This window comes from Phacochoerus africanus, chromosome 8 (genome assembly GCF_016906955.1).
Source record: "Phacochoerus africanus isolate WHEZ1 chromosome 8, ROS_Pafr_v1, whole genome shotgun sequence".
In the NCBI taxonomy this organism is placed as follows: Eukaryota; Metazoa; Chordata; class Mammalia; order Artiodactyla; family Suidae; genus Phacochoerus; species Phacochoerus africanus.
The window spans coordinates 44,023,321-44,042,906 of record NC_062551.1 but is presented as its reverse complement, the minus strand read 5'-3'; the positions used below and the strand labels follow the sequence as shown (position 1 = coordinate 44,042,906).

Below are 19,586 nucleotides of genomic sequence, written 5' to 3'. Positions count from 1 at the left end.
AATGCATTAAAGAAAAAAAAAGACAAATATACAAATTATACAACTAAATGGATCTCCTTGGTATTTAAGAAAGACTTTAAGAATAAAAAGACCTCTCTGTTTGGTATCAGGTTCATTTATTTTTATAGATAAATAAAAAAACACCCAAGAGTTTTAAAGAGTACATAATCTAAGCACTTGCTATCTACATTTATTATTATTTTATTTTTACCATGTCTAACACCTAAATTACATTAGGATTCTGGCCTAAGGAGTTTGAATAAAACCTTCTGACTGTGGCACAGGAGAGTAGATCATGGCTAGAGTGGGAGAGGCAGTAAGCCAGCTCTGCACCTGGACGATGGGACTGGGGGGCTGGCAGATACAGCAGAGGGTCAATGGACAAACCCACACAGCAGAGAGGGGTGAGCGGCCAGGCCTCAGGGATACTATGCAGCACTGTCATCCTTGGAAGTAATTTACAGTGTCAAAAAGAGGTGGTTTTTACTTCCAAAGTCTTCCGAATACTTCTTTCCAGCACTGAAAGAAGGCCCTAGAGATAGAAAGGGCATGTCTGGGCCTCTGTGTGCTCATGAGGGATCTGTGGAGGGCCCATGGCTAGATATTTATGGTCCCTACTAGTTCAAAAGTTAATTCACAAAGAAGTAATCTGACAGCTGTCAACTATTTTCAGATATAAATAAAGTTCATGCAAGGTATAAGTTCATTTTAAAAACATTTTCCTTCTTTTAGTTCATAAGGAGAATGTGAGTTGGGTTAAAATCCTCTTGACAGACTTAACTCTGAAATGATAAAACAAACTGGGGGATCTGCATAAAGGGCAGAAAGCGATTCTTTGTATCATTCCTGTAATTTTTCTGTTAAGTGTGAAATTATTCCAAAATAAAAGACTGCCAAAAAAGCTCCCTTTCGTGCCTTGTATACTCACATACTATCAGTGACACGAACTCATAGGACCCTGTGTTGGTCACACTGTCCCTAGAGGAGGAACTGAACATAAACTAATTCAAGTGACAGGCGGGGACACCAACCTCCCTGCCCTCCAGCGGGTGAGGTCCAGCACAGCCGTGTAGAGCACGTCCACCAGGCCCAGGGTCTTCTCGGGATCAAGACTTCTCTGCAGCAGGGACATAGTAGCAGGGTCTTCTTTCAGGCACCTAGGCATGAACCAGGCCATGTGAGTCTGGGCTGCACTTCTCTGCAAAGGGGTTTCGAGCAGGCCTTACAAAGAAGGCCTCAACTTTTACGTACTTTGGCACCAAAGAAAAATTCAGTTAACTGTGGCTCTGCAAAACCCAGAAGAAGCAATAGCATCTGGGGTCTCCATGGATTTCTAACTGTCTAGAGTCTGCTTGGGAGGAAAGAAGTTCAGGGCAGAGGGTGCCTTCCAGGGGCCCTAGTGCCCTCTCATGGCCCAACACCGGCTTCCACCCTGACATTCCCCTCTACCCTGCTGAGACTCCGTGGCCTGGCATAGCACCTCCTTCTTTGCAAACTTTTCCCCTAACGCCCCACCCCTCCCTTCCTCTACAGCATTTCATACTGGTACCTGAGAAACCAAAGGTCAGTGGAAGGAAAAAAAAAAAAAAATCAGCCTGCCAACCAGGACTCACTACAAATATTTCAGGTAAGCAACAAACATGGTCTTTCTGTAAATTAAGTTCTTCCCTTTCCAGGATGACTATTTCACACACACCCTGCCCCTGCAAAGCTCTGCTATGCCTACCATCTCCCCTTCTTTCCTCTCTCAACTCTTAACTGAGAAAACACAGACACAGATGAGATCTGTTTCAACTACCCTGACCACGAATCCCCCCCAGGTGGCCAGTGTCTGTGCACACAACCCGCCTGGCCCTGCTGTCAGAGCTGGAGTCATACCCTGCTCTTGCCATGGGCTGACCCTCCACCTGAGCACTGCATGCCATGTACCCTCTTGCTTTCCCAAGGATCTCACTCAAGTAATCATCCTATTCCCCCCGGGATATTCCCTCTGGCAAATAAAGGAGTCTCACCAAAGACCTCCTAACCCCACATTCGACTCCAGATACTATCCTACTTCTCTCCTTTTTTTTTTTTTTTTTTTAATGTTTGCACCTACAACACACCAAAATTCCTGAGCCAGAGATTGAATCTGAGCCAGCAGCTGCAAACTGTGCTGCAGATGTGGCAACGCCAGATCCTTTAACCCACTGCACCAGGTTGGGGATTGAACCTGTGCCCTCCATGGTGACCTGAGTTGCTGCAGTCGGATTCTTAGCCCACTGAGCCACAGGGGAAGCTCCTCCCCACTTTTTTTTTTTTTTTTTTGGGGCCATGCTGTGGCATGCAAAAGTTCCTGGGCCGGAGACTGAACTTGAGCCACAGCTGTAACCAGACACACAGCAGTGGCAGTGCTGGATCCTTAACATGCTGAGCCACAAGGGAACTCTTCTGTTCCCCATTTTAACAAAAACACAGTCTCCTCTTCCTTACCTCCTATTCTCCTCTCATCCCATTCTGACTGAGCATTTATCCCCATAACTCCACTAAAATAGCTTTTATTAGACAACTTAGACCATGCCAAAGTCACGGGTCAGTTACCTGTTCCCACTTTACTCGGTCTCTCAGCAGTATTGAGCAATATCTCTTTCCTTCTCGATTACAGCCTTCTGCAGTCTTGGTGACCCCAAATCTGCTCAATTTTCTTCCTACCTGGCTGGCAGCTCCTTCTTGGTGTCCTCCTGCTTCTCCTTCCCCTACCTCTGCATGGTGGTGCGTTCCAGGCTTCGTCTTCTCTTCCTGGAGGACTTCGTGTGGTCCTGGGGCTTACAGACCCTGCCTGCGCTGAAGACTCTCAAACGTCTTCATCAGTGTAGACCTTCCTCCTCTTTTCCACCCTCATCCCACTGTGTGCTTGACAGTCCTTACACACCTACCAGGCAGCTCAAAGACAGCCTGGTCAAGGAGTTCCCTTCGTGGCTCAGTGGTTAATGAACCCGACTAGGATCCGTGAGGATGTGGGTTCAATCCCTTGCCTTGTTCAGTGGGTCAAGGATCCAGCATTGCCGTGAGCTGCGGTGTAGGTCGCAGACAGCTCAGATCTGGCATTGCTATGTGGTGTAGGCTGGCAGCTGTAGCTCCAAATCAACCCCTAGCCTGGGAACTTCCACATGCTTCGGGTGCAGCCCTAAAAAGCAAAGAGAAAAAAAAAAAAGAGAGCGAGAGAGAGAGCCAGAGAGCCTGGTCAGCACAACTTTTGATGCCTCTCTTCCTGCAAAACCCACTCCGATTCCTATGCCCTCCTCTGCAAGTAAACAACACGAGTCATCTCTAGCTCCCTAACTTTCTACATCCAATCTATCAGCAAATCCTGATAGCTCTTCCTCTAAAACAATCTGAATCCAGGCACCTCCACTACCTCTCTCATTACTGTTCTACTCTAAGACACCACCAGCACATGGGTCTCAGGACTGGCTCCATTCAGTCTCCCTTTTTTCACTCCTATCCTTCCAAGGCCCATCCTCCACATATCAGCAGAGTGAGCCTCCTGTAGCACAAATCAGAACACACCATTCCCCTGTCCAAAATTCTCCAGTGGCAAAAAAAAAAAAAAAGAAAGAAAGAAAGAAAAAGAAAAGCCAAAAAAAGAGTTCCCTGGTGGCTCAGCAGGTTAAGGATCTGGCATTGTCACTGCTTGGGTATGGGTTCAATCCCTGGCCTGGGAACTTCCATATGCTGCAGGCATGGCCGAAAACAAAAATAAAATGCCTCAAGTGGCATCCTGTCACGACTGAAATAAAACCCCTCACCACAGCCCTTAAAGGCTCTTTGTGGCCTGGCCCTCCTGTTCTCTGGTCACACCTCTCTGTGCCGTCACCTTGTTCCAGCTTCGAGGCCTTCTCACACGTGCTGAATATGTTGGGCCCACCCACATCTCAGGACCTTAGCTCTTGTCACCTTTGCCCAGACTACTCCCCACTGAGCTGCTTCCTACCATTCGGGTCTCCACTGCCCATCCAGGGCATCTCCACCAAGAGGCCTTTTCTGAGAAGGGGAACCTGGCACTCAGAGAGTTAAATGGTGAAACTGATACTTGTGAAGCCTTCCTAAGGAGGCAGCAAGCCCTCGCAACATGATTTTGGCTGGTGAAGAAAGAGAGCCATGAGAATGTGAGGTGGCCAACCTCAGAAACACTGGAAAAGGTGAGCAACAAGGCAAGCTCTGGAGGAAGTGGGAAGGACAGGGAGTGTGGGGTTGGTAGATGCAAACTATTACACTTAGCATGGATAAACAGTGAGGTCCTACTGCATAACACAGGGAACTATAGCCAATCTCTTGGGGCAGAACATGACGGAAGACAGGATGGGAAAAACAATGTATATATATGTATGACTGGGTCACTATGCTGTACAGCAGAAATTGTCACAACACTATAAGTCAACTTACTCTAATAAAAAAAAAAGCTTGCTTATAAAAACCAAACAAACAAACAAATAAACAAAACAGATGGGTAACCAGAACCTACTATATAGCACAGGGTAATCTACTCAATACTGGATGATAACCCATGTGGGAAAAGAATCTGAAAAAGAATGATTTACTTTGCTGTACACCTGAAACTAACACAATTTTCTAAGTCAACTATACTCAAATGAAATTTATTTAAAAACAAATAAACAAACAAACAAACAAGGTAAGCTCTGCCAGTGCCCAACCAGACCCTGGTCACCTGTGAGGGACTCCTGGCCAGCGGACCTGGCCGAGGTTCATGCACCCAATTCTCTCAACCTGGAATCAACGGTCACCTGGACACACTTGCTATATGTTCCCAACTCAACTTCTGTTTGTGATCTGGCTGGTTACAGGTTTGCCCACTAGGAGAGCATCTTCTGGTCATGCAGAAAGGAGTACTATAATTCCTGGCAACCATTTTTCTTTCTAAAAATCAACAAATCGGCATTTTTATTTTATTCATCAGTCTTGAGAGTTGATCAATAAAATCCCCTTAAGAGACTAAATCCCTTCTTTTGACAAATCACCGGGACTGGTGTGAAAGCCTTTATCCTTTCTTAGATAAAAGCCAAGTCCCTCAGGGACACTGCAAGTCCCAGCTTCTCTTTCAGTCTCCACCACCACCTAGTGTATCTCCAGCCATGCAGCTTTACTCCGCAGGCCTTTGCGTTTGCTGTTCCTTCTACCTGGAATGCTTTGGGGAAAGCACCTGCTCTCTGCATGGCTGACTCCTCTCAAATGTCACATCGTCAAAGAGACCCTTCGTGACTGACCTCCTCATCCAAAATAGCCTTCTCCTGCCAGCTCTACCCCAGTTATTCTCTATCACATGATGTCATTCTACTCTCACTCCCCTCAGCCGCTTGCCAGTGTTTGAACTTAACTCCTATAGCTTATCAGCTGTCCCCTCCCCGACCCCCATGCCATTGTGAAGCCAGCTCTGTTAGGGACAGGGACCCTGCCTGTCTTACTCATGGTTAAATTCCCAGAGCCTAGAACAGTGCCTGCCATATAGTAGGTACTCAGTAAATATTTGGTGAAAGAAAGAATGGGTAAACATCTTAAATACGACAGGTTAAAAAAAAAAATCTAGATAAAGTATTACTCTCTTTGGGGAAAAAAATAAAACATCTGGGAATTCCTTCATGGCTCAGTGGGTTAAGGATCTGGCATTATCACTGCTGTGGCTCTGGTTACAGCTGTGGCTGTGGCGCGGGTTCAATCCCTGGCCCAGGAACTTCTGCATGCCATGAGTGTGGCCAAAAAAGAAACCAAAAAACAAAAAACATCTGGCAGCTAGTCACTTCATTTTATTAAAAGCAAAGCATATAATAAATTCTTAACTAGCTTTGCTAATAATTTCATTTTTTCCAAAATGGAGTAAAGCAATCATTTCTTTTTGACTTCTTCTCAATAAGCACATATTTTGTAATGTGAAACATAAAAGATGAAAACTTTGTATTTTTTATCAAAAGTAGCCAGCAGAGGAAGCCACTCCAAGTAATCACAGTCTTTGAAGTCTTTTCAAGGAGGTGCAAGAAATGACAAAGGAAATCAATCACATAGGGAGAGTTTTGGAAGTCTGCAGTGTTAACCTTTTAGAACTAGCTGTTTATAGTCACCCAATTATCCAAGAGTTCAAAATATCATCTTTAAAATGAGAATCCTGCTTAAGTTGAATACTTTTCAATAAGAACCTGAATTAGAAAACAAATGAAGAACAGAGGAACACGGAGTTCCCATTGTGGCTCAGTGGTAACAAACCCAGATAGTATCCATGAGGATGTGGGTTCAATCCTTGGCCTGGATCAGTGGGTTAAGGATCCGGTGTTGCCATGAGCTGTGGTGTAGGTCACAGAGGCGGCTAGGATCCCACGTTGCTGTGGCTGTGGTGTATAGACTGGCAGCTGTAACTCTGATTGGACCCCTAGCCTGGGAACCTCCATATATCTCAGGAGCAGCCCTAAAAAATAAAAAAATAAAAACAAAAACAGAATTCAGTAACACAAAAGTCTTACCAAAAAAAGAGAGCTTTTAATCTACTGTTTGATAGGAATGAAGATATGTATATAAATTAACATTGTACCACACCAATAATTCAAAAAATTTGTGGAGGAAACTCATAGAAGGGAGATCTTGGGACGTGAACTACTGACCTTTACTTGATATATCAACAAATTCTAACAGTTTTGGCAGACTCTCCACTGGACCATCACCTTTCAAAAAGAAGTGGTTTAAATACAATTTGAGGAGTTCCCTTGTGGTTCAGTGGATTAAGGACCTGGTGTTGTCACTGCAGTGGCTCAGATCACTGCTCTGGCATGGATTTGATCCCTGGCCCAAGAACTGCCATGTGCCTCAGGTGCGGCCAACCTCCCCCCACCAAAAAAACAAAAAACCCCTCCAGCCCCTCAAAATTGGAATGTATTACCTAGCTACCACTTTAGTTACTATCTCTATCTCTTCCTACTCAATGCTTTAAACCTTTTCTATATAGTTAAATATTCACTCTGTTCATAATTTTAACCACAAAAGTCTTCCAATATATGCTTAATTTTTGCTGTTTACTCATAAAGCTGCGCTACTGATCCTTCAGCTGAATCTGTGTGCACATCACAAGCATAAATCCCTAGGGGTGGAACTGCTGAGGTCAGAGCCCTTATTTTAGGCTTCTGACAAATGAAACTGCCCTCCAGAAAGGCTGTGTGATTTATTCAACAGCGTCTGTGCCTGTTTTTGTACAGTCTGGCCCAAACCTAGTATTGTTATTCTATAACAATTTAACAACATGATGAGCAAAATGACATTTTTTTTTTCTTTTTAGGGCTGCGTTTTTTTTTTTTTTCTTTTTAGGGCTGCGCCTGTGGCACATGGAAGTTCCCAGGCTAGGGTCAATTTGGAGCTATAGCTGCCGGCCTATACGCCACAGCTACAGCGACGCGGGATCTGAGCCACGTCTATGATCTACACCACAGTTCACGGCAATGCTAGATTCCCGACCCACTGAGCGAGGCCAAGGATTGAACCCATATCTTCATGGATACTGGTCGGATTTGGTTCTGCTGTGCCCAAACGGGAACTCCTGTGTTGTTCTCCTACTTCGCCTGCCTTTTTTCATTAGGGAGGTCACACGTGTTCTTCATCTCTTTGTTGACCATGTCTCTTCTGGTTTTCCTGTCATGTACCTTGCCCATTTCTTATTGATTTGTAGGAGCAGCTTTTGTTTTAATAAATAAGAAAAACACTAAGTTTATAAATATAATCAAATAATTAAAAACAGAAATGGCTCAGTCTGCCTCCAGATTCGAAATGACACTGGCTATGTGGTAATATGAGCTCCAGTTCAGGGTTGCTGTCGGACAAAAGGAAAGAAGGAATTCTATGTTCTGTGCTCAGCTTTAGAGAAATGCTGGGGACTTAGAGAAAATGATACAACCTGTCAAAAGCTGTAGACTTGGTAACAAAAAAAGATAGTATGGGAGTTCCCACTGTGGCTCAGCCGGTTACGAACCTGACTAGTACTCATGAGGATGCAGGTTCGATCTCTGGCCCTGATCAGTGAGTTAAGGATCTGGCTTTGCCGTGAGCTGTGGTGTCGGTCGAAGATGTGGCTCAGATCCTGAGTTGCTAAGGCTGTGGTGTAGGACAGCAGCTGAAGCTCCAATTCAACCCCTAGCCCGGGAACTTCCATATGCTGCAGGTGCAGCCCTAAAAAGCATAAAAAGATAATATGACCCATGAGTATATAACATTTTAAATACATTATTGGTCAATAAGACTATTTCTTCAGACATCTTGGCTTCTCTTACTCTGTACTGACAATCATGACACATGGCACTGACAGCACCACCGACCATAAAACTGCAGAGGAGTAAGACCTGCCATGACACTAGTGTGGGGCTAGTCCAAAACAATACAATCCTTTCAAAGATGTGCAAACCTCAATCAGAGCTTAGGCTTGTGTTAACGTAAGACTTCACGTTACCATGTGGACGGGACTTGAACCACGATTCTGGAGCCTTCTAAACTGATCTGGGGGGCATAGGCTTCTTTATTTTCAATTTGTGCCGTGTCAACTACCACCTAAGAGAGAAACAAAAACAACAATTGGCTTTCAGAGAAGGAAAATGGATCATGAACAAATCCAATCCTCGAGCCTATCAATGCTGAGTGACTCTGGTTAAGAACTAGTCCCCCAGCAAGGCGGTTATACAGAGGCCGGTCGGGACCCCCATGGGGACAACAGCAAGTAAGAAAGATAACTGAAATCAGTAATACGTCAATGCACAGAAACCAAATTCAAGGTGTAGGAGGAACTGAACTTGGCACTCATTGTCAGTACTTCTTCCAAACTGGAAATAGGTTCATCAGGAATTGCTTTGTTCTCCTTATCTTAGTATCTCTCTATATTTTTTTTGGCTGTGCCTGCAGCATGTGGAAGTTCCTGGGCCACACCATAGCAGTGACCCAAGCTGTGTAGTGGCAACATCGGATCTTTAACCCACTGAGCCATGAGGGAACTCCTTAGTATTTTTTTTTTAACTTTATGTACTTGAAAGAAGTTAAAATATCATTAAAAATCAAACCAGGAGTTCCTGTCAGTGGCTCAGTGGTTAACAAATCCGACTAGGAACCATGAGGTTGTGGGTTCGATCCCTGGCCTAGCTCAGTGGGTTAAGGATCCAGTGTTGCCGTGAGCTGTGGTGTAGGTCGCAGACGCGGCTAGGACTCACGTTGCTGTGGCTGTGGTGCAGTCCAGTGGCTACTGCTCCCATTAGAATCTTAGCCTGGGAACCTCCATATGCTGTGGGTGCGGCCCTAGGAAAGACAAAAAAAAAAAAGAAAAATCAAACCAATGCTGGAGTTTCCTGGTGGTGCAGTGGGTTAAGGATCTGGTGTTGTCAGTGCAGTGGCTCATGTGGCTGCTGTGTCTCTGGTTTGATCCCTGGCCTGGGAACTTCTATATGCCCCAGGCACAGCCCAAAAAAAAAAAAAAAAGAAAGAAAAAAAATCAAACCAATACTTTGGAAAAATCTATCTGTACTGAGTGAAATACAAGCCAGAAGTGGATGAAGCTTTTCCTAAAGATTATTTTATCCTCAACCATCAATAAAAAGATAACGACTTCAGGAAAAATGAAGAAACAACCCTCTTCTCAATGATTTCTTCTTAACTAGGGGAGTCTTTAATACTACACAGATGATATAAAAAGATCTGTAATTTAAATAAAAAGTTTGACAAAACGATGAATATATTTTAAATAACTAAAATTTTTTTTTTTTTTTTTTTGCTATTTTAGGGCCGAACCTGCGGCATATGGAAGTTTTCAGGCTAGGGGATGAATTGGAGCTGCAGCTGCCAATCTACTCCACGGCTCACAGCAACGCTGGATCCTTAACCCATTGAGCAAGGTCAGGGATTAAATCCACATCCTTATGGATACTAATCAGGTTCGTAACCTGCTGAGCCACAATGGGAAGTCACTAAATAACTAAAAAAAAGTTTTAAGAAAATAATCATAAAACACTTTAGGAGTTCCTGCAGTGGCACAGTGGGTTAATGATCCATGTGGTCCCTGTGGCGTTGCTGGTTTGATCCCTGGTCCAGCACAGAGGGTTGAGGATCCAGCGTTGCTACAGCCATGACGTGGTCACAGATGTGGCTCAGATTCGATCCCTGGCCCAGGAACTTCCATATGCCACGTGTGCAGCTGAAAAAGAAAAACAAAAAAACAACTTTAAAAACCAAAATCTGCAACATTTCATCAGAGACAAAGCCGTGCAGAGCTGTTTATTATGACTGCAAATTCAGGCTCTAATGGAGCTGATTTCCCTGGCTGTAAAGAGAGTTCCCACAGCTGGTCCGAAATGTCCTTTGGAAAAGACTTCCTGTCCAAGTAATCGCCATTGTTGGGACAGGCAGGTGTTTCCTCTCTCCTCCCACCCTCAGAACAATCATCTAAAGGTTCTCCGTCAGTCACACACAAAGGTGCCCCGGGAACAAGGGGTAGGGAACTGGGAAGAGGTTTCTGCTCTCTGAATAACATGCAACTGTTTTAAAAAACGGATGTTTTCTCGAAACGGCCTTTGAGTCCTCCTGCCTCATTTTACCACTCCTTTCTGGAGAACATATTTGCCATGATTCTCCTGGTTTCAGCTAAAATGGTCTTCGGGAAGATGGATCAGTCTCCTCAAGGCAGTGGGTACCTCCACATTTCAGGAGGGGGTCTCCAGTTTACCCTTTTTCTTAGGGGTTCCTATACTAAGGGACAGATCAAGGGTAAGTCACCACTGTGGCCAGGCCCCCACCTGGCCCTCTAGAAGGCAGCACCACCCTGAGCTGCATCACCTGAGCCCTTCCTCATACCAAACAAAAGGACAGCATCCTCCCAACAGCTCCCTTTATGAATAAAGCAGGAATTAGTTTAAGAAGCAGTTCTTCAGTTTTCTTAATCTCTAATTAGCTTCCCATAATCTCAAAAATGCTACGACTTTTCAAAAAGCAGTCATTTAATCTCGAAAGTGGGATCAAGTACATAAGGTTACACAGATCAAAAAGCTAGATGTTGATTTCCTGACCCCACTCAACTTTGGCAAAAGTTATTCTTCTCACAAGAGGCAAAACAAACAAACAAACAAACAAACAAAAAAAAACAACTCATTTCTGAGTTGATATTGTTATTTTATTGCATAAAAGGAGATATACAGAGAGCTGGGCCACAAAGTGATTAGATGGGAACATTACTTATATCATGATATCTGGTGATACCACGGCCTGACATCGGGAAAACAAGAAGGAGTTCAAAGGACGAGAGTATTCTCCAGTAAGAGGAGCATCAAGGGCAAAGGCCTGAGACAGGACGAAGCTTGGTGTGTCAGACAGTGAAGACATTCACTGTAGCTCCAGAGTAGTCAGGCCAGGTGAAGGGGCCCTATCAAATCATTATTTCTGTAATGGTTTCCTTAAAATTAGGAAAGTTTTGAGTTCCCTTTTGGCACAGTGGGTTAAGGATCTGGCATTGTCACTGCAGTGGCTCAGGTCACTGCTGTGGCGCTGGTTTGATCCCTGGCCTGGGAACGTCCATGTGCCACCAGCGCGGCCAAAAAAAAAAAAAAATCAGGAAAGCCTGAGACATCATTTTGCAACTGGGTTTCCTGCAAAAACATATTATTAATCTATTAAAGGGGAAAAAAAAACTTTAAATGCTTCCTTTATTTACCTTTTCTATCTGGTCCAAACTCTGTAGCAACCAAAGTATTTTTAAAATTATCCAACATTTTCACATATGTGTCCACACCACATCCTCACGTTCCTCTCTCCTCTCTCTCCCACCCACCACACGTGTTCACGCACCAGGCCAGCTTGGCCAAACAGCAGCTGCACGGCCGTCTTGCAGGCGCCCCGCCATGTGGACGGGCACACCTGGTTCAGGACTTCAGTCACCGGAAAGTCCTCCCTGGGTGTGATTCCATTATAGCAGCCTGCCTCCTTGATCAGCTGTAACATCGTATGCTACAGATGGAAAAAAGAGAGTTCACACCTCAAAATAAAGCCATACAAGGGTTTGCAATTCGTTGACATGCACTTACAGTTATACGGTCCTCAAGAGAAAAGCATTGTATGCACTCCCAGATCATGTCATTTTAATTTCTTAAGTAATTATCATCAGATACCTTCAAGGATTTTCTCAGCCCTGAAGAGTGAAGGACTAGCTGTGGATACATGTGCATTAACACACATAAGTAATATCTATACCAGCACAAGATACGACATTATTTAGCAATCTGCTGTTGCAAACTGGATGAGGAATTTTGAAATTCTGAATCCCTCTGAGTAAGGAAACAAAATCCTCTGGTAAAAGCAAATACCAATGAAAATCTCATCTTTATTTTGGATGACCAAGTGGTCAGGTATGCAGGGTCTGGAAACAGACTGCACACACTCAGACTCTAGTCCACAGCTTTCTAGCCGTGTGACCTAGGACTCAGTCCCTCTCTCTGTCAAGTGGAGAAAAGGGCAGCACCCACTTCGTGGGGAAGCATTAACTGAGACACTGCATGGGAAGCATTGGATACAATGCCTGGCTCACATGATGCTCCACAAATGGTCATAATTAATACAGAATTAGGACCAGACTTCTCTTACTTAATCTATGAAAACCCACTGAAATACTAACCATACACAGATTTTATAGTGTACTTTCAAAACTCTTTATGTTAAATATTTTGAATAAAATTATAAACAAAACTAACTTGGCAAATGTCTCATTAAAAAAGTCACTCTAATCTGCTTTTAGACGCCAGTTTACTGAGGAAGGTCAACGCCTCCTGCCTTCACTTTAGTTTTGCTTTTTAATCTAGATTCTTTACAAGCCCTCAGGTTTCCTTAAAAACCCTATATTCAGGTTCACACCCAGGTTGTTGGAACCCCATGGAAAGCTACCGTCTTAAGTTTCAGATTGTCGGCAGCAGACTCGTTGAAGGAGACGCCCTTCAGGAAGCTGGATCCGATCTGCACGGGGACGGTGGGAAGCTCGCACTGCATGGGCTGCGGGGGGGTCTGCCTCCGCCCCGTCTGCTGTGCTTCTGCCTCACTGCAGCAGCCCTGGAAAAGGGTTGGGAAGAGGACAGGTGACCCACAGCTCGTCTCTTTAGACACCTGGCTCACGCGCTATGGCATAACTGCCACACCCTAGCTCCCAGGAGCCACCAGAAAGAAAATCGTACCTGTAAACTGGCTTCAATTGCCTTTGGATTCAGGTGGAAACCAGCTTTCATCGCGTATTCACAGTGACCTAAGCTTTCTAGAGCTATTTTATATGCCTGCAAAGAAATTGTTTTCAAGAATCAAGATCATAGAGCAGATTATAAACTGACAAGGTGCAATGGAAATAGAAATTTACAATGTCTATAGTTATTCAGAGACATGAGCTCAACTACTATCTTATTATTCCTTCCAACTGGTTCAACATCAACCTCAGATACTAATGTGCCGATTCTGAAAAACTCACTTGCAAAGCGCTGTCAATTTTTAAGTTCAGTTCTTTTAGCTGGTGCTCAGGAATCGTGGCACTTTGAGAACAGAAGAGCTGTTGAACTTCAATTCCTGCCAGGCGGCCATCACAGCCTCTTTCTCTTAGTCTAGATGTTGCCTGCAAGAGAAATAGTGACTGGTAGGTAAAAGAAGATGTTACAGATACTAGCAGAACTAAAAAAGAAACAAACAAACAAAAAACCCCAGCTAAACTAAAGCAAGAGACTAACCATTATATATAAACCAGACATCCTGGATTGTTTGTACAACAAAGCGAGCAGCCAGAAATTCTGAAAGATTAAATCAAGCACTGAAGAGAAAGCAAACCTGACACTGCACTACCTTATTTAAGAAACTCTGGGAAAAGTACTTAAATACATATATATAAAACATTCACATTTTAAAATTTCTCTGCTTTAAAAAGACAGATACCCTAGAATATTGGCACTCAAGAGTTTCCAGAGTTAAAAAAATACATATATGGCTGGGTGATCCTACATATCAAAGTGAAAAAACCTCACCAATAGAGACAGAATAGGAAAAAAAACATACGTTGGAACATTAAAGGAAAAACAGAGCTTTTGAGATCCGCACAGAGAAATGAAATACTTATCGTTTAGTCAATAAATGTGTGCTTACGAAGAACACCTAAGACAGAAAAACAAGAAGAAACTATGTCTTGTTGCGACGAAATGCAAGTTATATATATGGTCAGGACTAGAGAATATAGAAATATAGATATTTCTTAGAAGGAAAGAGGGATTCAGGATGAACTGTCTTTGTTTTTTCCTTTTTTTCTTTTTTATGCACCTGTGGCATATGGAAGTTCCTGGGCTATGGGTCCAATAGCTGCAGTCTAACCACAGCCACCAGCAACATGGGATCTGAGCCGAATCTGCAACCAGTGCTGCAGCTTGCAGCAATGCCAGATCTTTAACCCACTGTACTACAGTGGGAACTCCCATAAATAACATTTTTTAATTTACCAAAATTGCAGGACTAACAGGAAAGTAATTTGCAGCTATGATGCTATACATTTCCAAAGCTTCACAAATACCAACCATTTCCTGAACCCTGTCATCTCACTGTTTAAAACCATTTGGCTCTCTAAGAATCCTCCATTTAGTTCAATACTTAGGCCACAAGGTCTTATGTTAGGTGTCACTGGATAGACAGTGGAGCATAAATCCTGGTCCCTATCATCTTGGAGCTGACAGCCTCATGAGCTAAAGGGCAAACACAGAATTCCCATTGTGGCTCAGTGGTAACAAACCTGAAAAGTATCCATGAGGATGTGGGTTCGATCCCTGGCCTTGCTCAGTGGGTTAAAGATCCGGTGTTGCTGTGAGCTGTGGTGTAGGTCGCAGACATGGCTCAGATCTGCCATTGTAGGCTGACAGCTGCAGCTAGGATTCAACCCCTGGGCCTGGGAACTTCCATATGCTGCAGGTGCGGCTGTAAAAAGCAAAAAAAGAAAAGAAAAGGCAAACAAATGAAACAGTTGAAAAGTTAAAAATGGAAAAAAATTACCCCAAGGGAAGTAGAGAACTGTAACAGAGAGCACCGAAGGCACTAAGAAATCATCGTTTAGGCTGAGAGTTTAAGGAAGAGGAGGAGGCAGGCAATGGAAGTGCAGGGTTGGGGTGGAGGTAGGAAAAGCAAAGATGTCGACAAATGAATCAGAACCCACTGAGTGGAGGAGAGTGGCCACAGATGAGGCCGGTGAGGAGGCAGGAGCCTATGTGGGACTAGGCAGGGCATGGGGACAGGTCCACAGTTTACCCTAAGGAAACGGAGGGATAAAGGATGGCAAGACAGGAAGGAGAGAAGCAAGTCCAACTACTGCAGTCAGGGGAGAGGAATGATTCCCTGAACCAGGGTAGTGACAGTGGACACAGAAAGAAAGGGACAGACTTGCAATATCTGGAGGTGGGACCTGCAGGGCTTTCTTATGGATTGGATGTAGACGTGACAAAAAGACTGGAGGATAAATCTCGGGTTTCTTACATGAGGGACCCAGTGTGGGATGGCACCACTTGCTAGCCCCGGGGACGATCTGGGGAGGGACAGGTCTATGTGGAAAAGCTAAGGGCTGAGCCACCTGAAGAAGTGAGGAGGGCAGCAGCTGAACACTGCGGCCTGAGCCCACAGGGGAAGTGGACTCGGCACACACATTTGACGTCCCCAGCACACAAGCAGTTTTTAAAGTTCCAAGACTAGGAGTTCCCTCATGGTGCAGTGGGTTAAGGATCCAGCATTGTCACTGCAGTGGCTCTGGTTACTGGTGTGGTATGGGTTTGATCCCTGGCCCAGGAACTCCCGCATGCCATGGGTGGGGCCAGATAAATACATAAAGTTCCAAGACTAGATGGAGATGCCCAAGGGAAAAGGGCACCTAGAACTGAGCCTTGAGAAATGGACATTCATAAGTTGTACTGAAGAGAAGCCAGCAAAGTGGATGAAGAGGAGAGCCTAAGAGGTAAGAGGGTAAGAACCGCATCCTCCACAAGGAGAGAGGGTTTCCAGGACCCACAATGCTGCGAGGTGCTGGCTCCTTGGACTTCTGCCAAATTTTTTGGCAACATGGAAAGCACCAATGACCTTGACAAGAGAAGGCATGTTCTTGTGTAGGAGTGGAAGCCATATTTTAATGAGCTGAAGGATGCCATTTACATAAACTCATGTTATGCAAAATAATATATTATTTATGGATATATGCATAGAGAATAAAAATATATAAACATGCATAGGAGTCACAAACTCCAAAATCGAAAAGAGGTTATCTCTGGAGAGAAAGGAATAAGATAGTAGAGAGGTACAAAAGGAATTCAACTGCATTTGTAATAATGTTTTTCTGTTAAAAATAAACAGGTATGAAGCACATGCAGCAAAAAGGGAAGATTCATTTGACAAAGCTAAAAGGAAGACAGAGGGTATGTATTACATTTCCTATATGCTTGTAATGTTTCATAATAATAATAATCTCCTTCAGAGTGAATCAAAGGTGCCCCGAGCAAGTCTTTCTAGAAGTGGGCTATGAAAAGAGCACAGAAGCAGGGCAGGGCGGATTTTTGTCTGTAAGCTCATCTATGTACTGGTGGGAGCACACTGAGGAGGGGGGAGAGGAAGCAGAGTCCTACCAGAAGCCCTGAGGGTGGGGGCAGGGTGGGGGCAGCGCAGACCCTGCGCAGGAGGAGAGGGGACCTCCTGTGCTGAAAGGAAGAGCACAAGGTCTGAATGGGGGAGGGCTGTCGTTCTGGAGGATGTGAAGCAGGGCTGCTGCCATTGGGGTCTCTTTCCTCAGTGAGTGGGGAGAAGGGTCACAGGTGAGAAGCAAAGTAAGGAAGGCAGGAAGGGCCAGGCAGACAGCAGTGGGTGAAGGAAAAAGTCAAGGTGCGGAGGTCAAGGGAGGGCAGGAGGCCTCACTTGAGCTGGATTCTCAGCATGAACAACGCCGAGAGGGGGCGTTGAGAAGACCCTGAGTCACGTAGGAAGGGTATGAATGTGAGCTGTGTGATCGGGAGCCTGCAGCCCGGCAGTCAGGAAGGCAGCAGGACTGTAGATCTTCTTCATGAGAAGATAAAGGTGAGCCCTGCTGCGCAGCCACCTGCTGTGAAGTCAACAGGTCCCAATCTCGCACTCAACCCCCAATTAGCCTTTCAGGGCTGCGGTGATAAACACCGGAAAGAGATGGAAACAAACAAGCAAACAGGAAAAAGAAATTCAAAAGAAATAACAACAATGCGGTAGAACAGCGTAAAATTGAAATAAGAAAATGAGAAAAGGTATAATGTTAAAATATTGAAAAAACATGTTTAAAAATCTGATTAAAGAGAGTTCCCTGGGGAGGGGCAGTGGGTTATGGATCTGGCATTGTCGCTGCTGTGGCTGGGGTCACTGACATGCTCGAGTCCTGGCTTGGGAACATCTGTATGCCGTGGGCGCAGCCCCCCAAAAATTGATGAAAAGAGATTTCTAAGACAAAATGAAACAGTTTGCCAATTTAATTAAGGAATGCTTCAAACTAAACTTACTATAATAAATCAATATACTACTCCTTAACTATAATTCTTTTTTACTCTGTAAAATGGAACAGTAAGTCCTAGTTAAAGTCTTGACTTGAAAGGCTTTTCTCCTCGCCCTTGGAAACAAAGGAGTATTAAAATGCCAACAATAAATGTGTCGTCACCAACCACACCTCCCTCTGGCTGCCTGGCTGACCACTTACCCTCTGCAGCCTGGCTCTCCAGACAGGCTCCAGCCTCTTCTCCCTGGCCCCTCTTCCTAGAAGCTTTGCTGTCCTCTCTGCATTGGAGGCAGGGCCCTTCCCCCGGGCTCCTGCACACCTTCATTACAACCCCTCAACCCTGTTTTTGTAAGCGTTTTCTCCTAGGAGGCTGTGAGCAGAGGTTGTCACCCCAGTGCCTGGCTTGTGCCTGTCACAAAACAGGCATTTGCAGAGACATTCACTGTTAAATGAATGAACAAGCTGATGATAGCAGTTTAAAATTCACACTTCTAAAAAAATCTGGCTCTTTTAAGAACCAAAGGGCAAAGGCCACCTGGAACCTCTCCTATTTGAACAAAGGGCATCAATCTCTCTCAAGTCAGGGTTACCTCGGCAGCTCCCCGCCAGGAACGCACAGCTTCCTCTAGTTCTGGTGTGTGGCCCATGCCAGATAAGCTGCTGCTGCCACCGCCGCCACTGCTGCTGTTCTTTTTTTCTGGCACGACAACCTCGGCAAAGCAAGTGTGAGCCACTGGCTGGACCTTCTGTAACGCCTGGGTCAAGAACTGGAAGTGGACCTGCACCACTGTCAAGAAACATCGCCCCAACACCTGTGAAAACAAGAGAGCCCATGGATTTTTAGGTTGAGGGTTGCTACTACCTTAGTGTAATAAATTCTCAACAATCAGTCTGAATAGAAGGGGAGTTACTGTCATGGCTCAGTGGAAACGAATCTGACTAGCATCCTTGAGGATGCAGGTTTGATCCCTGGCCTTGCTCAGTGGGTTGGGAATCACCATTGCTGTGAGCTGTGGTGTAGGCCGGCAGCTGTAGCTCCGCTTCAATGCCTAGCCTGGGAACTTCCATATGCTGCGGGTGTGGCCATAAAAAGACCAAAAAAAATAAAAGGTGTACTGTGCTGTATACCTGAAACTAACACAACACCATAAATCAGCTACATTTTAATAAAAAAATTTTTGAGTAGAGCTAACAATTAACTGGAAATCTGGAAGTGAAAAAGTCACCAAGCATTAGAAGGATCTTTGTTCTCATGATTGGATCTGAGTGGCTACAAGTCAAAAAAGGTTTCAACTGAATAGCAAGCCTCAAGGTTCCAGTGGGTCCTCCCCACTTCCACCTAGCCTCTCTGGCCTCCCCTAGTCTGGTCTCCACTTCCTTCATCTGGACTCTGGCCCACACCAACCCTGGGTGAGCCCTGTCTTTGAGCTCCTGTTGAACCAGTGCAACTCGCGATTCCAATTATGTCCACACAGCATTCAGAAGGCAGGGTAAAAGCCACATGATTAAAAATCTGGAAGGTCAATCTGACTATAAAAAGACATTGCATTGGAAATAGAATCCAAACATACAGGTTATTTTGGTAACAGTGTTATTAACATAGTTATTAACATAGCTATATGTTCTGTTTCCAACCTTACAAAACAAAGCTGACAGACTGGTCTTCTAGGAGTCAACAGACATACTGGATACGTCTATTTGTCAGAACAGTAGAAACCTATTCACCTGATACCTATTAGCTGGCTGGTTGATACAGTAGTCTATTAAAGTAGAAAATTCATTTAAAAAACTACTATATACATAGTAACACTGTCAATATATGCTATTAACATGTAATGTAATAATAGATATACACTGAAAAATACCACTTACCATAAACATTTTAAGATACAAACACGCCTTCACCTGGCATTGGCTAAAGCTGTTCTCTGACATTGTTGTTTCCCTTTCACTTTCTTGTGTTAATTCCAGCTACAAGGTGTTCTCTACGCTTTCCTAGTTCTTTTATTTTATTTTATTTTTTTGGTCTTTTTGC

General features: G+C 44.4%; 1 protein-coding gene across 3 annotated transcripts in view; it reads right to left on the bottom strand.

Moving 5' to 3' along the window:
* Window positions 1-19,586, bottom strand: part of GARRE1 (granule associated Rac and RHOG effector 1) — a 96,911-nt gene that overhangs the window by 11,167 nt on the left and 66,158 nt on the right. For all 3 annotated transcript variants that reach the window (XM_047788614.1, XM_047788613.1, XM_047788616.1), the window contains exons 3-9: window positions 18,142-18,363; window positions 13,502-13,642; window positions 13,218-13,313; window positions 12,934-13,095; window positions 11,845-12,003; window positions 8,477-8,574; window positions 1,032-1,157 (exon numbers count right to left, since the gene is read on the bottom strand). In XM_047788614.1, coding sequence (XP_047644570.1) covers window positions 1,032-1,157; window positions 8,477-8,574; window positions 11,845-12,003; window positions 12,934-13,095; window positions 13,218-13,313; window positions 13,502-13,642; window positions 18,142-18,363 — 1,004 coding nt within the window. The remainder of the gene's footprint in view (window positions 1-1,031; window positions 1,158-8,476; window positions 8,575-11,844; window positions 12,004-12,933; window positions 13,096-13,217; window positions 13,314-13,501; window positions 13,643-18,141; window positions 18,364-19,586) is intronic.